Source organism: Syngnathoides biaculeatus, chromosome 3 (genome assembly GCF_019802595.1).
Source record: "Syngnathoides biaculeatus isolate LvHL_M chromosome 3, ASM1980259v1, whole genome shotgun sequence".
Lineage (NCBI taxonomy): Eukaryota > Metazoa > Chordata > Actinopteri > Syngnathiformes > Syngnathidae > Syngnathoides > Syngnathoides biaculeatus.
Window position 1 is genome coordinate 38,574,063 of NC_084642.1, and position 18,285 is coordinate 38,592,347.

Below are 18,285 nucleotides of genomic sequence, written 5' to 3' on the forward strand. Positions count from 1 at the left end.
AAACTATCCATGCATCAATCCGAGCCGCTTATCCCCACAAGGGTCATGAGAGTGCTGGAGCCAATCCCAGCTGTCGTTGGGCAGGAGGTGAAGTTTACACTGAACTGGTTGCCAGCCAATCACAGGGTACACGAGACAGACAACAGTCACACTCACAATCACAATCACACTTGGGGGCAATTTAGAGTCTCAAATTAATGCATGTTTTTGGGATGTGGGAGGAAACTAGAGAGCCCGGAGAAAACCGACCTAGACACGGGGAGAACATGCAAACTCCACATGAGGGAGTATGGGGGGATTGAACCCTAATCCTCAGAGCTGTGAGGCCAACGCTTTACAGCTGCGCCACTTTGCCGCCACAAACAAACAACAACAAAGAATGAGAGACATTCAGTTAATAGGAACTATTCCTTATAAAAGTCACAGATGTGCAAGATGCAGTCTTTTTCATTTAGAGCAGTTAAGAGTGCGGCAACACCCCACATTGTGTTGAGCTTATACAGGGTGACTTACTCGTTTACAGTTTTCGTTATAGACCAGTGCAATGAGAATTTTGCAAAGAGATCAGTTTAAAGTGACAAATTGTGTGATAGTCTACAGTATATATTACTAATACTAAAACTAATTAGACCACCACAATGTGAGGGTGTGTCCCAACAACGCCGCAGGGCAGAAAAATAGTAGGTTTGCTGATCAAGAATGTAATTACTTAATTGCCAGAGGGAAAGAAAAAAACTGTTTGAATGCCTGCTAATTTTGACTTCCATTGAATGGTAGCGCTTACCCAACGGAAAAAGCTGGAAGAGCTGGTTGCCGGGATGTGTAGGTTCCAAAAGGATCCTGCCTGCTCTAGACCTAGTGGCATGCAAGTCTTCAAGGGTGGGAAGAGTGATGCCGAAAATCCGTTCAGCGGTTGTGATTGTCTGTTGCAGTCGGAGTTTGTCCTTTTCTGTGCCAGCCCTAAACCCAACTGTGATGGAGGTGGACAATACTGATTGGATGACCGCTGTGTAGAACTGTCTCAGCAGCTCTTCGAACAGGCCGTGCTTCCTCAGAAGCCGCAAGATGGATATCTTTTGCTGTTTTTTTTTTTTTTTTTTGAAGATGGAGTTCATGTTTGTCTCCCACTTCTGGTCCTGTGAGACTGTAATTCCCAAGAACTTGAGGGTCTCGACGGTTGACACAAGACAGTTGGACAGGGTGAGAGGCATCTGTAGTGAAGGATGTCTCCTGAAGCCCCCTATCATTTTTACAATCTTGAATGTGTTCAATGGCAAGTTGTTGGCCACACCAAAGCTCCAGTCTCGCCTCTTCCTGTTGATACGCAGACTCGTCGCCGTCTTTGATGAGGCCGATGACTGTCGTGTCATATGCAAATTTCAGGAATTTAACAGCTGAGTGCCTTGAGGTGCAGTCATTTCTGTAGAGCAAGAGAAGGACACACCCTCGTGGTTCCCCGGTGCTGATAGTGCGGATGGATGAGGTGTCCCCCAGCCTCATCTGCTGTGTCCTGTCTGTCAGGAAGCTGTAGATCCACTGGCAGATGGCAGGCAAGTTGCTGAGCCGGAGACGTTCGGAGGAGAGGAGTTCAGGAATGGAGGTGTGAAACGCAGAGCTGACGTCCATGAACAGGATGCTTGTATAGGTTCCTTTGCATTTGAGATGTTCAAGGATGAAGTGCAGACCCATGTTGACGGCATCATCCGCAGACTTTTTACCTTGATTGGCAAACTGCAGAGCATCCAGCTGGGGACCTGTGATGCTCTTGAGGTGGTCCAGGACAAGGCGTTCAAAGGACTTCTTGACCACGGATATCAAGGCAACAGGCCTGGAGTCATTAATACCTGAGACTGCTGCTTTTTACTGGTATAATGGTGGCGCATTTAAAGCAGGTTGGTACTTCACACACTTGTGGAGACCTGTTGAAGATCTTTATGAAGACGGGACCAAGTTGGTCTGTGCAGACTTTGAGGCAGGATGAGGACACAAGGTCTGGGCCTGGTGCTTTGTTGATCTTTTGCTGTTTGAAGAGTGTTACATAGTTGGCGAATTAAGTTGATTCTGATTTATTAGGAAAGTTGATTAAGCTTAAGTCCCCAAGTATAAGCTTAAGTCCCCAATTATACACACTCTAAGTGAAAGTGGAATCTTAAAACTCAACATATGAGTTTTTGTGTTACTGAAGTCCAGAAGCCTTCAGTTGGTATGCATTCTCATATAGCATGAAAATGGGTATATTGGTATTTTGGGTGCATTACCCACACATATTTGATGGAGAGTAGCCCATTTTACACAGAGTGTACTGAGTAAAATGTACACTATAGAGTACTTTAAAATATGCAACCAGTAGATTTGTATTTTCTTGTCATTGTAAATGTATTGCTTTATATCTTATCCACTCGCTATGGTCAGCAGGCATGGAAAACTCCTCTTCCCATTCAGTGATTGGTAGGTGTATTTATTTAGTAAATGAAAATAATTCATAAACTCTTGAAAGATGTCTGTTAAGCTTTACAGTTTGCTTACCAAACTCCAACTTTTTGAGAGTATTCTTAAGTGTTGGTTTTCTTTTTTTTTTTAATTACTGGTCTGAATTTATTGTATTGAAAAATATTCCTGCCTCTTACTTGGAATTCTTGAAACAGTTTGTCACACGTCCCAAAAATATTATTGTTAATTCGTTGTTGTAGGTGGTTCCCACTTTCTAAAGTGAAGGCATATACTGTGTTATTAATTTCAAAATCTGTCTTATGACAGATTTGGGAGCACATGGTAATTGAGGTCCTGTAGATTCTAAACCAGGGGTGCTCAGTGCGTCGATTGCGGGGCAGTTTCGGTCGATCGCGACGGTGTGGTGAGTAAAAAAAAAAAAAAAAAAGACATCAGCCGTATTTTGTTTAAACTTTAGCTCACCGCGCATGTCCAAACAATGACAGTACAGGAAAACACGCTCTCAGTGAGTACACCTCCATTTTAAAGGGTCACTGTCATTAAATGGATGATTTTTAGTATGTTATTAATGAAAAAACGACAGCCAATATGGGCCCATGCGTTTTTTCACCACAAAACATGATTTTACCGTATAAAGCTTTTTGTAACTCCCACCATGATAATCCTCTTGAGGGATTTGTTTTCGAGAAGAAGCAGGAAGTGGCGTAAAGGACAGAAGCGCCCCAAGTGGGCTTGTTTGTTCCAATTAGTTTTACCTCCGGGAAGGTAGCTCATTGTTCCTTCATGTTAGCCAAAATGCTGGCTCGTTGCATTGTTGGACAATGCTTGAACACTCGGGAAAATGGAATTACCCTTCATAAGTTTGCAAGAGACCTGGTTCGTCGTGAAAAATGGATTGCACGGGTGCAGAGGACGAGAGCTTCGTGGATTCCAAATGACAGGTCGGTGTGTATACAGCTAATAAAAATAATAGTTTGGGGCGGACCATGTACGGTCTCTCATAACGTAACAAAAGATCTGCATATGAAATGTGTCGATGGGCGCATCGGACGACGTCGAGCTGCTGCGTTACTTCGCCAGCAAGGCTGCGCTTCAGGCTTGCGCACGGCGGTGGCTCTGAAGAACGCAGCACCAATGCCTCACCCAACTGTGTGCGACGGCAACGGAGTAAAGCGCCCCAGCTCGACGGTGTTGTTCATCGCATACTGCGGTGGCTATGAACAACCCCCTAAAGCAGCACGGCTCGGCTCTGCCTCACTCAGCCGCGTGCGACGACAACAAAGTAAAGCACCCCGACTCGACGGTGTTGTTCATCGCGTACTGCGGTGGCTATGAACCACCCCCTAAAGCAGCACGGCTCGGCTCTGCCTCACTCGGCCGCGTGCGACGACAACGCAGTAAAGCACCGTGGCTCGACGGTGTTGCTCATCGCGTACTGCGGCGACTGTGAACAACCCCCTAAAGCAGCACGGCTCGGCCCTGCCTTACTCAGCTGTGTGCGACGACAACGCAGTAAAGCACCCCGGCTCAACAGTGTTGTTCATCGCGTACTGCGGTGGCTATGAACCACCCCCTAAAGCAGCACGGCTCGGCTCTGCCTCACTCAGCCGCGTGCGACGACAACGCAGTAAAGCACCGTGGCTCGACGGTGTTGCTCATCGCGTACTGCGGCGGCTGTGAACAACCCCCTAAAGCAGCACGGCTCGGCCCTGCCTTACTCAGCTGCGTGCGACGACAACGCAGTAAAGCACCCCGGCTCAACAGTGTTGTTCATCGCGTACTGCGGTGGCTATGAACAACCCCCTAAAGCAGCACGGCTCGGGTCTGCCTCACTCAGCCGGGTGCGACGACAATGCAGTAAAGCACCCCGGCACGACGGTGTTGTTCATCGCGTACTGCGGTGGCTATGAACAACCCCCTAAAGCAGCAGGGCTCGGCTCTGCCTCACTCAGCCGCGTGCGACGACAACGCAGTAAAGCACCCCGGCTCGACGGTGTTGTTCATCTCGTACTGCGCCGGCTGTGAACAACCCCCTAAAGCAGCATGGCTCGGCTCCGTGATAAGCCACCTCGGCGCCGAAAATGAGCCACACCGGCCGGCTGCGATGAGCCGCGGTGGCTCATCCCTGCCGCGATGGCTCATCCCCGCCGCGATGTCTCATCCCCGCCGCGGAAGTGGATCGGACGAGAGGCGGTTTGGCCGTGATCGCATATCATCTGAATATGGCTCAAAACAATAGTGTAATATTGGCCCGCACACTTCTCTCAGTTGTGAGATTTTCTCTTCTTCAAAAAGAGCTTCCGTGTCAGAAGGGGCGTTTTTGTCTCCAACAGTAGTGTGCAAGGACATCGGAGATTGTGTTTCTCACTGCAGTTGGACGAAACCACTGACGTGAGTGACACAGCCCAAATGTGCATTTTGATTCATATTGTGTTTAGTGATCATTAGCGTGAACTCAGATAGTTACAAGAAATGCTTATGGTTCACAATGTTGTTTTGTGCAATATTGGCTTATGCGGTTAAGCAATGCACAGAAACATACATTTACCCATAAAGAATCCTCAATATACTTTAAAATAAATATGTTTTGCATTTTTGTAGTGGGTAAGTCTTTGTGGCTTGGTCATTCTATTTAAGCATTGGTCATTCTTTTAAAAAAAAAAAAAGAAAGAATGAAAAATGTCCCCCCCACCTCACCCCTCGATCGCGAGAGGCTGGCTGCTTGAGAAGTAGAGCTTGGGGTAAAAAAGTCTGGGCACCCCTGTTCTAAACTTTACAACCAAGCCATTTAGGTGGATCCAATTATTGGATTCTTAAAACATTTATGGCTTCTTAAGTTCAGTGGAAATAAATGGGCGTTTTGGGAGTTTAATATTATTGCAGTCCATTTGTTCCAATTCTAGCAAAGAATCGTTCTCCTCTTTGTGATGAAACCATTTGATAAGATATTGTAATTGGTGAGATAAATAATAATGTTTAAAGTGAATCTGACACCAAAATAAACATTTTTAAATAGGTATTGTTATCAAAACTTCATAAAGATATAATATTAATCACTTTGATGATAATACGAGTTCGAAAAAGTGAGCGGAGAGCATTTAATTAAAGAGCAAAGTTGTGAAACTCTTACTCGACACCCCATGGCGTCTATGTTGCCTGCAACATCATTTGCAGATGTCACACTCACACAGTCTCCATAGAAAACACGCTGTGCCATCTGCTATGGCAGATAGAGATATGTTAGATCATGATTTTTGGATTTTTCTGACGCCCCTTCTGAGACTGAAGCTCTTTTTGAAGAAGAGAACATCTCAGAAGCGAGTGAAGTGACCGGGGCCATATTACTGTATCATTTCAAGCCATATTAGACGATAAGCGGATCACTTCTAACTAACAACAAACTTGCCGACTGACAGACGAGGAGGATGAGGAACCCGTACCCAGGAGGACCCATGCAGCGTACACAGGAGGACCCATGGCGGGCGAAGTAAGTGTGTCAGGGGTGCCCAGACACCAGTGGCTGTTGGAGGCGAGAGCTCCTTTCCATCAGTCTGTATGCATATATTAGCATGACAGTAGTGTGTGTGGTCTGAGGCTCCCAGATTGGGGAGGGATATGGCTTTATTGGCTCTTTTGTGAGTTGCAAAAGTATTGTCCAGGATATTGTTGCCTCTTGTAGTGAAGTTGTGGAAACAAGGTCTTGGTGTTGGTGTTTTAAAAATCGAGCTGCAGTTGGCACGAATGAAGATGTTGAGGTTCTCTTTCAGAGTGACCAGGTTGGATAAAATCCGAAATTAGCTCATCAGAAGGACAGCCAAGGTTGGATGTTAGAGAGAGCAGACTTTGATGGTTTTGAACACATTCAGAGGAGAGTGAGTATATTGGAAGAAGGATAATGAGAATGGAGCTGCCAGGGAAGAGAGTTAGAGGAAGACCAAAGAGAAGGTTTATGGATGTAGTGAGGGAAGACATGAAGGCATTTAAAGTTAGAAGAGAGAATGCAGGAGACAGGCTTGCATGAAAAAGTATGACACGCTGTGGCAACCGCTAACAAACCGAAAGTAAAAAGAAGAAATGTTGTTTACAGCCGATTAAAATGAAAAAGTAGCCTTTTCTCATAATTTTTATATTGCTTTTTTTGTAGTATGATCCATTTGAGATGTGCTTATACTAGGAACAGGCAAATACTGATATATACAAATAATTGTTAAGAAAGACCTGTGTTGCCTTGAACCACCACAATGTAGCGCAAACTACTGATGAGGAGAATTTAGGTAATATCAGATTTTTTTTTTTTTGCTTAAATTTTGGTGGCTGATACTACCAGCTTTCAGGAATACCTGAAACCTTGAAATGAGGCCCAATACCTAATATCGTTACCTGCCAGTCTCAAATCTTTTTTTTTTTTTTAAATAAAAAACAAATAGAGGACTATCTTTCAATATTTTACCTTTCCTCAAAACCTTTTGATCCAGGCCATATGAATTTGCACCTGTGAGAGTTGGATTTAAAAAAAAAGAAAAAATCACAAGACATGGGACAATACTTCATTAGCTGCTTTGTGTCTCAGGTTTCTTTTTTTTTTGCATAAAAACCTCAGTGACTATCGTCATTCTCAATTATATAGTTAGGGTTTGTTTGATTCCTGAGTGTGTTGCCTCCTCCAGCTATGAATCGGCAGTCCTGGAGACTACTTTTACCCACGGGAGTTGGTCTACTTTCTGGGTGAAGATGTCATCATGCTGGGCCTGTGTGTTCCTCTACCTGTGGCTGCTGCTAGCCCCCTTGTGCAGCTGTCAAAATGATTCCAGACCACGCCGCTCTCGCATCAAACGACGCTCACCGTCCTCCCGTCACGTCACCGTCAGCGTCTGATGTACACCATAGAGGATGGGAGATGACGTGGTGCCCTGTCGAGGGATGTCGGGGATGGAAGTTACATGGTTGACATTGCTGTGAGATGGTCTAATCAACTGGCCAATATGAGCGAGGGGGAATCCTATAATGCTTGATGTCATGAAGTAAATAAAAACTTAACTATGACTTGCCAAACTGAGTGGAAGAGGTGAAGTGTCACGCTTCATGGTGATGGAAAATTCAGTGAATAAGTAGAGACATTTCATGACTTAATAAGAATTTCTATATAATTGCAAAAACATTCTAGACTTGGCCTCTGTGACATAACCTCCTCTTTTTTTTTTTTTTAGAAGACTGTTTTTATTTGTGATAATGTGATGTTCCTGGTTGATGTTGGGGGTGACATTCTATCACGCTTAAATGACACATGGCATGTTTAGCTTTTTCCTTTTTTTTGTATTTTAAGACACTGTGCACTGTTTTGGAGTAGGCATTTTTCTCATACAGTACATACATACCTACACACACACACACACACACACACACCACACACACACACACGCACACACACACACACACACACACACACACACGCGCGCGCGCACCTCGCTTCTCCGTGTCTGCTTCCTCCTTTACAGTCCGTCATGCTTGAACTGTGGGCTTGATACAATAGTGGGCATCAGAGTTGTTGTTGTAAGCACCGAGATTAGACCCCAATTCTGTAACTCCTTAATTAGAGCAGACCTTTAACTCTGTAAAAGTAATTCTGCCCGTCGAGCAGAAACCTACAAATCTATCTTGGTCCGTGAGAAATTTTGAGTAAGACTCCTGAAATTGTATTACTTCGTCTGCAAACATTTCGTTCAAAAGAACAAATCTTTTCAGTAAATGTAATGAACTGAATTTGTTTATGAAATGATTCGTTCTTTGACCTCTGCCGCCTTGAGCCAGCCCGCAGCGATGGGAAGCTGAAGCATTCAAGTTGGCAGGGACTGGAAACAGAAACATTGTTTGCAATCTCGATGTGCCATTTTAGACATGGAGCTGTTGCAGTGGAGAAGATCCAGTCAATTTTCATAATAAAAGGCACTGACCCGCAAATTGCAACACTACAAAAATTATATAAATTGGTCCTTCTTCCTCTGTGGCCTGGTAACAAATGGCTCAGGGCCCAGTATCAGTCCACAGACCGGTGGATGCGGACCACCGATTTAAGACTTTTGAATATAATGTACTGGGTAAAATATTTTGTTCATTTTACAGTGAAACATTTAATTTTTAAATTATCAAACCACTGACACGATGAATCCACTCAATTTAAATGCTGCTACAATCAAGAAAGACATATTTCAATCCTGTTTTTTTAATTTGTAAGATAGATTTTAATTTCAACTAAAATAACAATAATATCTACATTATTGTGAGAAATTAGACCAAAACATAAGTTTTTTTTAACTAATGTCCAAATTACATCAGAGTTCAAAACTTTATTCACTTTTGTCTGTCCAAATGCCAAAGAAAGATTTGCTTTGAGTTGTTTTTGTTTCAAATACGATTCTAAAGTTCTATGCATCATTTCAAGTTTTACAGAATGACAAGACAGTTAAAAAGGAATGTATGTAATAAAATATAAATAAATTTGAAGTGAAGAAGAGGTCAATTCTAAGACACTGTATTTCTCATGTTCTGTGAAGGCTACTGATGAGTTCAGGTTGTGTCTTTCACCACACACCGTTTAGACTCGAGCTTCCCTATGACTCAGAACTGTGATAGAAAATGGATAGAGAGTTATTCCTCATAGTTTCAAATGTTTTTCGTTTACTTAATTGTGAATTTGATTATGGATGATTATGCAAATTAGAAGCCAGCAGGGTTCAATGAAATCTTGGTTGAGAAAGGATAGCTTTCTGCCTCTTGTCTTCAGAAATAGTCTGTTCATAATTTAGTCAAATCTGTAAATAATAAAAAATACAAACTTTGTTCCTTTGGATTTTTTTGAAGAAATGCCCAATTCCCATGTGATTGGGTAATGCAGTACTACTATAATACCATCCATCCATTTTCTTTGCCGCTTATCTTCACGAGGGTCGCAGAGCCTATCCCAGCTATCAACGGGCAGGAGGCAGGGTACACACTGAACTGGTTGCCAGCCATTCGCAGGACACATAGAGACAAATAATGCACTCAGAATCACATCTAGGGGCAATTTGTGTCCAATTACTGATGCATGCTTTTGGGATGTGGGGGGAAACCAGAATGCCCGGAGAAAACCCACACAGATACGGAGAAAACATGCAAACTCTACACAGGGAGGGCTGGGATTGAACCCGGGTCCTTAGAACTGTGAGGCCAACACTTTTCAGATGTTCCACCATGCCGCCACTACTAAAATACAATACACATAAATAGTAAAAGTTGAATGTAGCATTATTAGGGATGGAGCGGTACTTGAAAACCATCAAAAGGGTTCAGTTCCATTGTTTCGGTTTGATTCATTCTGCGTGTGTTCTGTTCGGTTCACAATATGTGATACAAACCAAACCATGGATTTTGTGAACCTTTGCACCCTGAAGTAGGATGCTTTGTTTTAATAAAAAAATTGCTTTTTAAATACTGAGATAAATTACTGTATGTTGTGAATAAAAAACTTACCATGGACAAATATTCCTGTTGAGGTTGATCAGTGTTAAACAAGTCAAATTGCTACTGAAGGGAGCCCAAGCCTGTCGGTGATGACGTCCTTTGTTGAGAAACAACATTAGATGACCTGATTGGTTCAGTAGCAAATTTCCACCATTGTATAGATTTGATGCTTCTTCTTTGTATCCAATTTTGCAAGTTGTCTGTTTTGTTAAACTGTCTTTAATGTACGGAAGCATACGCTTGTGTATTAATGAATAGTTACATCTTTTTTCAATTAAAATTAACAGCTGGATTCTGAGATAACTCCATCAATGTTTGATTTGAAGAAAACTATACATTTTACCACTATTAGTATTATAGGTAATAAAAATGAAAAGCACAAAAACTTGAAAAAAGCTGATGAACAGATGTTAATTACAACCGAGTCACCATAACTTGCTTATCATAAAGCTCGCCATCATTTTAAAAGGTCCATGATTATCAGGTGACTAGACTTTGAATTCTATCTATCTATCTATCTATCTATCTATCTATCTATCTATCTATCTATCTATCTATCTATCTATCTATCTATCTATCTATCTATCTATCTATCTATCTATCTATCTATCTATCTATCTATCTATCTATCTATCTATCTATCTATCTATCTATCTATCTGGTGAGTGTAGCTGCACAGTTACAGAAAATTGTGACGCATAAGTGAAATTAGTTCCAAAGCCTAATCCAACATGTTGAAGTGGGAGCATTTGTCATGATCCTGCCGCTCAAGCACGAGCTGTGCGGGTGCCCACGCGGGTGCGCTGGTTGAGGTGCACACCTGCGTCTCATGCGGGCTGATTAGTCTGTGTATTTATATCACCCCGATGACGACTGGTCCCCGCCAGTTCGTTGGGCTTCATGTCCCGTTCCAGCACTCTCGTATCCCTGATCGACAACCTGTGTGTACCGACCTTCGCCCGTTCTCCGACCAACCTTGTAAGCCTGACTCTTTTGATACTTCTGCCTGCCTTGATCGTTCTCCTGTGTACCGACTCCTGCCTGCCCGCTCACCTGCTCTCTTCACCCGACGTCCCAACTACCGCGGCTGCACCGGACTGCCTGCTCGATCCCCGACCTCGGCATATAATAAATGTTTCTCCTTGAACTACCTTGCATCGTCCGAGTCCTGCATTTGGGTCCTACTCTCGTTCCGATGGGACGTGACAGCATTTTGGATTCAAGTCACAAAGGACAGCCATCCCACTGACACCAACAAGCTGGTATGTCGAATTTGTGTGAGGTCACACCAAAGACCGGACAACTTAAAACCTCAAATTGATAAAATGAATTTGAAACATGACCATCCCACCTACTTTCTTCACATGGGAACAAAAAATATGGTGTGATTTTTGCCCTTTGCTTTCATCCTGCAATTATGGAGCTATTTGTTCAGCAATGCAAATCCAAAGTACAAATGTGATATCTTATATGGCGCACGTATGCTCACATTATATACAGGATACTGGTCTCACTAACATTCCCTTTAATTTTTGTATGTGTCTGAGCAAACACACGAAGCCCCTGACCACTCCCTTTGACCACTGAGAGCAACATTAGATGTGTATGCAAGTTGTCCTACTTAAAAAGACGAGGTCTGTGATTTTCATGAAAGGTACACTTGAACTATGAGAGAAAAAAAATTCGCAGGGAGTGTTGGAGCCGATCCTAGCTGTCAATGGGCAGGAGGCGGGGTACGCCCTGAACTGGTTGCCAGCCAATCGCGGGGCAAATGGAGACAAACAGCCGCACTCACATTCACACCCTGGGGATGTAGGAGGAAACCGGAGTGCCGAGAGAAAACCCACGCAGGCACGGGGAGAACATGCAAACTCCACACAGGCGGGTCCGGGATTGAACCCGGGATCTCAGAACTGTGAGGCCAACGCTTTCCATCTGATCCACCCTTCCGCCTATATATATATAGTAAAAGTAAATTTACTGACTAAACTTACTTACTTACTTTAATATATATATATATATATATATATATATATATATATATATATATATATATATTGCAAGTTCTCCCACTTAGAACTCATGGAGGAGTCTGAAATTTTCATCATAGGTGCATGTCCACTGTGAGAGATAATCTAAAAAGAAAAATCTGGAAATCACAATGTATGATTTTTTTTAATGATTTATTTGTGTTATACAGCTGCAGATAAGTATTTGAACACCTGTCTATCAGCAAGAATTCTGACCCTCAAAGACCCGTTAGTCCGCGTTTAAAAGCCCACCTTCACTCCATGTATTATCATGAATCACATGCACCTGAGTGAGGTCGTTAGCTGCATAAAGACACCTGTCCACCCCATACAATCAGTCAGACTCAAACATGTAACATGGCCAAGACCAAACAGCTGTGGAAAGACACAAGAGACAAAATCCTACAACTTCACACGGCTGGAAAGGGCTATGGAGAAATTGCCAAGCAGCTTGGTGAAAATAAGCCCACTGTTGGAGCAATCATTAGAAAATGGAAGAAGCTAAACATGACGGTCACTTTCAATTGTGGAGTCCCATGCAAGATATCATCTCGTGGGGTCTCACTTATCCTTAGAAAGGTGAGGAATCAGCCTAGGACTACACGATAAGACTTGGTCAATGACCTGAAAAGAGCTGGGACCACCATTCCCAAGGTGACTGTTGGTAATACAATAAGACGTCATGGTTTTAAATCATGCATGACACGAAATAATCCCCACCTTAAACCAGCAAATGTCAAGGGCCGTCTTAAGTTTGCCAAAGACCATTTTGATGATACGGAGGAGTCATGGGAGAAGGTTTTGTGGTCAGCTGCGACCAAAATTGAACTTTTGGGTCATAATAATTATTATAATTATAATATTATAATTATATTATTTCTAATCTATCTAATTTATATTATAATAATTCCACTAACCATGTTTGGAGGAAGACGAATGATGAGTTCAATCCCATGAACACCATCCCTCCTGTGAAGCATGGGGGTGGTAGCATCATGCTTGGGGGGGTGGGGTTCTGCACATGGGACAGGACGACTACACTTTATTGAAGATGGATCGTGGCTGGGTCTTTCAACATGACAATGACCCGAAGCACACAGCCAGCAAAACCAAGGAGTGGCTCTATAAGAAGCATATCAAGGTTCTGGCATGCCCTAGCCAGTCTCCAGACCTAAACCCAATCGAAAATCTCTTGAGGCAGCTGAAACTTCTCAGCGACAGCCCAGAAACCTGTCAGATCTAGAGAAGATCTGTGGGGAGGAGTGGGCCAAAATCCCTCCTGCAGTGTGGAGTGGGCCAAAATCCCTCCTGCAATGTGTGCAAACCTGGTGAACAAGTACAGGAAACGTTTGACCTCTGTAATTGCAAACAAAGGCTACTGTACCAAATGTTAACATTGGTTTTCTCAGGTGTTCAAATACTTATTTGCAGCTTTACCACACAAATAAATTGTTAAAAAAATCATACATTGTGATTTCTGGATTTTTCTTTTTAGATTATCTCTGTCACAGTGGACATGCACCTACGATGAAAATTTCAGACCCCTCCATAATTTCTAAGTAGGAGAACTTGCACTATAGCAGGGTGTTCAAATACTCATTTTTTTTCACTGTATACTGCTTGCGTGGGTTTTCTCCGGGCACTCCGTATTCCTCCCACATCCCAAAAACATGCAACATTAATTGGACACTCTAAATTGCCCCGAAGTGTGATTGTTAGTGCAGCTGTTTGTCTCCATGTGCCCTGCGATTGGCTGGCAACCAGTCCAGTGTGTCCCCCACCTCCTCCCCGCTGACAGCTGGGATAGGCTCCAGCTTTCTTCGCGACCCTCGTGGCAAGGGTACAAGTCTCGTGAGATGTCACCCCTTACGAAAGATTAAACTAAAAGTCCTTTGGTTACATAAAAGTGAGAGAGACATAAAGAGCTAAAACAAGACAATAAAAGTGGGAGAAACAGAAAGACAAAACAAGACAGTTGTCTATGTCCAACTGAATACATGTGGAGCCGGTAAAAACAATATCACATGAGGATCAGCCTGACCGGGAGAACTAGAACCTATAACAGGAAAAAACCTGTAAAAGTTGAAGGTACAACTAATAGAACTAATATTCGCAAAATATTTAGACCACAAATCTGCCAACAGAGTTTCCCGTCTTTTGATTAATCTAACCAAATAAATCTACAGATCAAAATAATCAAAATACTAAAAACAAACTGAACTAAGCACCAAATATTAACATACTAGAAAGTAAAACAAAAAGTAAAGCTAAGGCATATAAATGAAACAGCAAATCATCATACATCAAGTGGAGGATTCAGGACCTTCGGAGGCATCGTGACCTTCACACAGTGTGATGCGTGACCCCACGTAGCCCTTTCAGCAAGTTTCACTACAGTGTTCGTCACAAGGATAACTTGAAAAGGCCCCAGCCAGTGCTATTGCCTCCACGTTTTCTGCCAGAAGTTCTTTATCAGCACGAAGTCACCGGGTTTGAAGTCATGCAAGGGTCCATCTGCCGCCTTCAGTAGCGCTGCTTGAACTTGCTTCCTGGCATCAGAGAGCAGGTTATCAAAGATGTGCAATACCTGATCATGTTGTCCTCGCAAAGGTGTGTGTCCAACGGCAAGTCTGAAGGATGAAGTCCAACATTCGGAAGGCCTGCAAACAGGATCTCAAACGGGGACAGATTGTGCTTTAGACACACACTCATCCTCATATACAACAAGACAAATGGCAGACACCTGATCCAATTTAATTTCTTGTCCTCACAAGATTTACTCAACTGGTGATGTCGGTGCTTTTGGAATGCCCTTGGCATCCTGAGCGCCAAAATGTCTTGTTGATGTTTTATTGGAGCCCCCATGGCAGTGAGAAAATCATTCCTTTGCCACTCTGAAAGCACAGTGTGGATTACCACATGGGCATAGACGGAGTCAGTGTAAATGTTTGCCATGACTCCTTGGGCTATGGCTAATGCAGTTTTGACAGATACAATTTCGGCTCTTTGTATTGATTGGATGCCGGTTAATTTTTTGACCATGGGTGTTGTGAATGTGTCTCCCGTCCATTGAATTACTGCAAATCCCGATTGTAAGCCTTCTGGGTCTTTGAACAAACAACTTTGTCTGTGAACAAAGTCATTTCTGGGTCGCTTACTGGTGTGTCATACAAATCTCTTCTAAGTGTATATTCTTCCACAACCCGTCGTGTGCAACAGTGTGGTTCTCCTTCTATCAAACCGTCAGCCATATTGACACCTTCATGTGTGAACAAAATGTTTGATTGTGTCAATGTTGCCTCACTTTTTCTTTGTCGCAGTCCTGTCATTGTAAATGCTTGGCTCGTAACATATTGAACCGTGCTGTGTGATGTTCAGATGGTCAATGGATGGTGCAAAACATTGTGTGATGTTTTTTGTACCAGTTGGGCCAGGGGGGATGTGAATGCTGCGCATACTGGATGTCTTTGCTCGTATTTTTCAAGCCGGGTGGACGCATACAATCACAAACCATGTCATAAGCGTGTAGGTGTCGAATCCATGGCAGTCATAATATCCTACATTGTTCTGCCTCTTTCCATCCTCCAGATTCAATGTCCACGTGTGCCCAATAGATGTCAGCAGAGGCAGGGGAAACAACGGCAGATGTCGGGGTTTCTTGAATCAATTGGAGAAATTGGGTATCAGAATGGTGGCAAATACTGCTGGTTTGGTGGTTCCGTGTATTGGCCAGCAGGTGACGCCAGCTGGACGGGTGGGGGAGCGTGTGGTGGCTGTGGAGGTGGAGCTTCAAGTGGAGCTTGCTGACGATAGTCACCACGGCCCTGCCCACCATACTGTCCCCTGCCCCTTCCTCTGTTGGCCCTGTGTTAGGGAGCTGCTGTGAGCGGCAGTCATGAGCCCAATGTTCCATTTTTCCACAGTTGAAGCACGCTCCCCTGGAGTGATGTTGGCCGCCCCAGGTGGTTTGCCAGTCAATGTCGCACTGCTGTTCGTCGTTGGGTTTGCAAGAACAGAAATAGACATCCTGCACAGTAACGGGGCCGGATTTATGCACATAACACTCGCCACTATTAGGTGCGTGAGGAGTTTGAAATTGGACCTCGGAATCATTTTGTTTCTGTAAAGTTTGTAACTGTAACATGACCAATTGGGATTCAGCATTTTTACATTTTTCTGCTTTTGTGTCAATTTCTTCGGTGTGTTTTGGCGTGGGAGGCGGTCGAAGATACGATCCCCTCCGCACCACCACCACACATCAGCACGGCTGACAAGTTGGAAGAAAGGTGCTTCCTGGGTCTCTGCACGCTGATCATCAGAGATACTATCAATTGGGGAACCATTACCTTTAAGGAAAATACACGATTAAACACAGGTTTGTTTTTGTTGGCTGGTGTTACCGGGTGGGCAGTATCCCAAATTTTCCATTCATTTTTACTCGGCACATAATTTTTCATCAGATCTAGAACACAGGTGGAATTGACAGAAAAGGAAACAACACGTAACAAAGGTCTAGGCCCTATACATACAACACAGTCACTCTGGGTTTTATTAGCCGCTTGTTCTGCCATTCGTAACCAATTATTGTTTACTGTGGAAATGCCTGTCAAAACCCTAAACCACTCATCAACAGATAGGGCTTTGTTTATAATACAACTCTTCTCTGTGATAAATATTTTCCGGGTGGGTTGTGGTAACAGCTGGCACTGATTTCCCAGATCAAAATACAAAGAATAACACCAACAATAAGAATGCCATGGATTACTGCTCTCACTTTTTGGTCCAAAAAGCAATCCGGCCATCTGTAGGAATCATGGTTAATAATAAAACAACAACAAACAATAAAATAAAAGTGCAATTAAGAGTCTGTAGCAGGGCAAAGCATAGAATAATGAAACCACTCAGTTCCTTTTCCCTCCAAGCAGATGGCTTTGGAGGTACGAGCAGTCACTTTGCGGGGGCCAGACCAATGGGGTTCTGACCACTTACGAGAAAGTCGTTTAAGGTAGACAGATGACCACCTAGGAAGATCAAGTGGAGGAGTTGGTGATGGAAGCGTGTCCTGGATCTGTGAAGGGAATCTAGAAGCAAAAGAATGCAGTTGTGTCCAAACAGTTTATGAGAAAACTTAGGAGACACAAGGCCCTCCTCCAGCGGTTGGAATAAGGAGGAAGGGCCAGGGATCAGATGACCTGTAAGACGTTTGTAAGGAAACTAACCAGTAGAGCGAGACACAGTTTGTCTCACAGACATTAGAGCAAGGGGAGAGCCTGAACCCAGTTCATGCCAGAAGAAGTACATATTTTAGCAAGTTTTTCCTTCAACGTGCGATTCATACGTTCAACTGAACCTTGACTGGTGGGGTGATAAACTCAACCAAACTTGTGAGTTAACCACTTCTCTGCAGTAGCTAGGTGTGTGGATGTGAAATGTGTACCGTTGTCCGAGTGGATGAGAGCGGGGAAACTGTGCGTTGGAATTCAGTGATTCACCAAAGTTTTCATTGCTGACATGCCGTCTTCGCAAGTGCAGGGGTAGGCTTCAGGCCATCAGGAAAAGGTGTCAACAAAAACAAGAAGTTAGTGCTTACCTTGAACAGGAGTGATCATGTCTGTGAAATCCATAACCAGTTCAGCGCCGGGCCAGGTGGGTGGGTCAAATGAACGTGGCAACAGTCTAAGTGTGGGGCAAACATTGTGTAGCTGGCAAAAACGACAGTGGGCGTGACACAAGTCAGACATTTTAGGATGCTACCACGTGCGAAGTTTGAAGAGTGAGTTTCGGTCAAAATATCTTTTGTGCAGGAGAGGCGTTATGCTGTATTTTAACCAATTCACTATGAGACGGAGGTTAGGGCAGATCAGGAGAGGATTTGTCAGATAATTGGACAAGCATCTGTGGGACATAGTCTGGAACCTGTTCTGCATCCACGTCGGCAGCATTATTGCAAAGGGTTGTGGTTAAAGTGAATTAGGAGTGGCCAGGGACCTTGACGATAGCCACCGCCGAAGTTTTGGCCAGGACTTTGTCTAATCGTTGGATCAGAGGAACAATGACCCGGTATGCATCTGCAGATTTGGAGATCTGTACATTAAGGAGTGATGTGTCATCCCAGTCAGTCATTTGAGTCAGTCGTTTCACCATAGGTCCCAGCTGCTGGGTCTCATGTCCTGGAAAAAGAGCGATTGAAATGTGGGGTACTGACTCTTCCTGCATTTTGAACCATGTCATTTGATCTGGTGTAAGAGAGCAGGATGCTTCTACACCCTGTCTTGCTGCATATATATGTCTGGATGTAATATCC

At 43.6% G+C, this 18,285-nt stretch overlaps 1 protein-coding gene across 2 annotated transcripts in view; it reads left to right on the forward strand.

Moving 5' to 3' along the window:
* Window positions 1-8,844, forward strand: part of serinc4 (serine incorporator 4) — a 62,401-nt gene extending 53,557 nt beyond the window's left edge. For both annotated transcript variants that reach the window (XM_061814068.1, XM_061814067.1), the window contains one exon: window positions 7,119-8,844. In XM_061814068.1, the coding sequence (XP_061670052.1) occupies window positions 7,119-7,326 (208 nt within the window). In that variant the 3' untranslated portion in view covers window positions 7,327-8,844. The remainder of the gene's footprint in view (window positions 1-7,118) is intronic.
* Window positions 8,845-18,285: the final 9,441 nt, after the last annotated feature.